At 61.2% G+C, this 1,985-nt stretch overlaps 1 protein-coding gene across 1 annotated transcript; it reads right to left on the minus strand.

The window, feature by feature from the left end:
* Positions 1-314: 314 nt before the first annotated feature.
* Positions 315-1,766, minus strand: LOC308311682 (ubiquinone biosynthesis monooxygenase COQ6, mitochondrial-like; the record flags this gene model as incomplete). The annotated part of the gene is made up of 1 exon (XM_080758472.1): positions 315-1,766. The coding sequence occupies one exon, from the start codon at positions 1,764-1,766 to the stop codon at positions 315-317; it is 1,452 nt and encodes a 483-aa protein (XP_080614598.1).
* Between the last annotated feature and the right edge of the window lie 219 nt (positions 1,767-1,985).

The following is a 1,985-nucleotide window of genomic DNA, read 5'->3' on the forward strand; positions in this document are numbered from 1 at the left end:
GATTTCTGGACCAACGCCCGTTAATAAAGTATTAATTTATTACTAAAAGTAGTAATCAATAAATAGCCTATACTCATTTCCAAGTGTCTGTTTGACACAAATTAAATGTTGAAAAATGCAAGGTTTGTTTCTACTTTGATTTGACATCGTATTAGATTTTTCCATTTTAAATTTTGTTTGCCGATTAAATAATTGGGATTAGTTTGAGACCGTTCCGATATGGCATTTTTACGGCCGATACGGCAGATTCCCATTATGCCACCGATGATATCGTGCGTCACCACGACCAATCAATCCGAGTCAACCAAAACCTGTCACTTGCTTGCAAACGCCACGATGTGCTCTTTCAGCGTAGGAAGCACGTTGGTGGCCAGCATAGCGAAGGTGCGCAGGAGGACCAGGGGCGCGGCGTCGGTGGAGTAAAGACGTTTCACGAGGTCGACGGCGGCCATCATGGGGAGGTTGTGCCGCCGTCGTTCCGCTTGGTACTCCAGCAGGTGGCGCGCGGCTCCCAGGTCCTTCCCGTCGGAGGCCGCTCGGCTCAGGACCCGCGCGAGGCAAGCCACGTCCCCGAAGCCCAGGTTGGCTCCCTGGCCGGCCAGCGGGTGCAGGCGGTGCGCCGCGTCCCCGACCAGCACCACCCGGCGCCTCGTGTAGTCCGCGGCGTGGCCCAGTCCCAGGGGGAACGCCGCGCGGCTCTTCGGGCCGACGCCGGACACGCGCGGGGGAAGCTGGCGGCGCGCCGCGCCGGCGGAAGAAGACGGCGTCAGAACCGACAGCGCGCTGCGGAACAGGGAGCCGGACCGGTTCCCGTCGCTCCGGAAGGCGGAGTTGACGGCGTCCGTGAAGCTCCCCGGGTCCAGCTGCAGCAGTTCCCGCGCGCGGCGGAGGCCGGTGGACCACACCAGAGAGCTGCGCGTGTCCGACAGCGGCAGCATGGCCACGGGCCCCGCGGGGAGGAACCTCTGCCACGCGACCGCGTTCTCCGCCGCCGCGGGCTCCGACAGGTGCAGCACGGCCACCACGGCCGACTGCTCGTAGCTCCACCCCGCCGTGCGGATCCCCGACGCTCGCCTCGCCACCGAGTTGGCTCCGTCGGCGCCGATCAGGAGCTTGGCTCGGAGCGTCTCTCCGCCGCCCAGCGTCAACCGGACCCAGGGCGCGGAGTCGGCGGCGGCCGCGGAATTCGGCCAAGCGTAACCCGCCACCTCGGAGCCGTACTTGACCTCCACGTTGTCGGGGAGACCGTCCAGCCGTTTGGAGAGGGCGGCCGCCACGACGTCGTTCTCCACGACGTAGGCCATGTCGCCGCCGCCGCCCCGCGGGTCGTCCTCGCGATGGAACGTGATCAGGGCGTCGGAGCAGGCGTCCCAGACCTGCATCGTCCGATAGGGCTTGCACCTCGCGGCCGTGATGTGGTCCCACGCTCCCACGCCACGAAGGAGGGCGGCGGAGCCGCGGCTGATGGAACTGACTCTGGCGCTGTAGTGTTCGGGGACGCCGTCCATCGCTTTCTTGCCGCCCGCTTCGAGCAGCAGAATCCTCTTCCCCTGCAGATTGGGATCCGCGCCTAAACAACAAGCCATGGCCGAGCCCACCATCCCTCCTCCGGATATGACGACGTCATAGACGTCATCGCCCTGGTCGTTCTGTGTGCTCGCTGGTCCTCGACTAATGGTCGTTGTTACAGTAGACGGGTGCTTCTTCGTGATGTAACACCGGCTAAATCCTTTCAAAGCCAGCGACGCTTTTGCGAGACCACACATCACAGTGTACTGTGCGCTCACTGCACAACTCACCGACTCTTCTCCGTTCACTGAAACTCCGTTCACTGAAACGATCTCCGTGAATAAATGAATAGAATCACACCCGTGTGAAGTGAGCGCCGGATCTCTTATCATCGTACATCATCTCGTTCTGGCCAATCACAATTTGCGTCCTCACTTGTCCGTCTTCACTTTGCTGCCCTCACTTTTATCATCAAT

Source organism: Protomyctophum bolini (assembly GCF_963924005.1).
Source record: "Protomyctophum bolini genome assembly, chromosome: 24".
NCBI classification, from domain to species: domain Eukaryota; kingdom Metazoa; phylum Chordata; class Actinopteri; order Myctophiformes; family Myctophidae; genus Protomyctophum; species Protomyctophum bolini.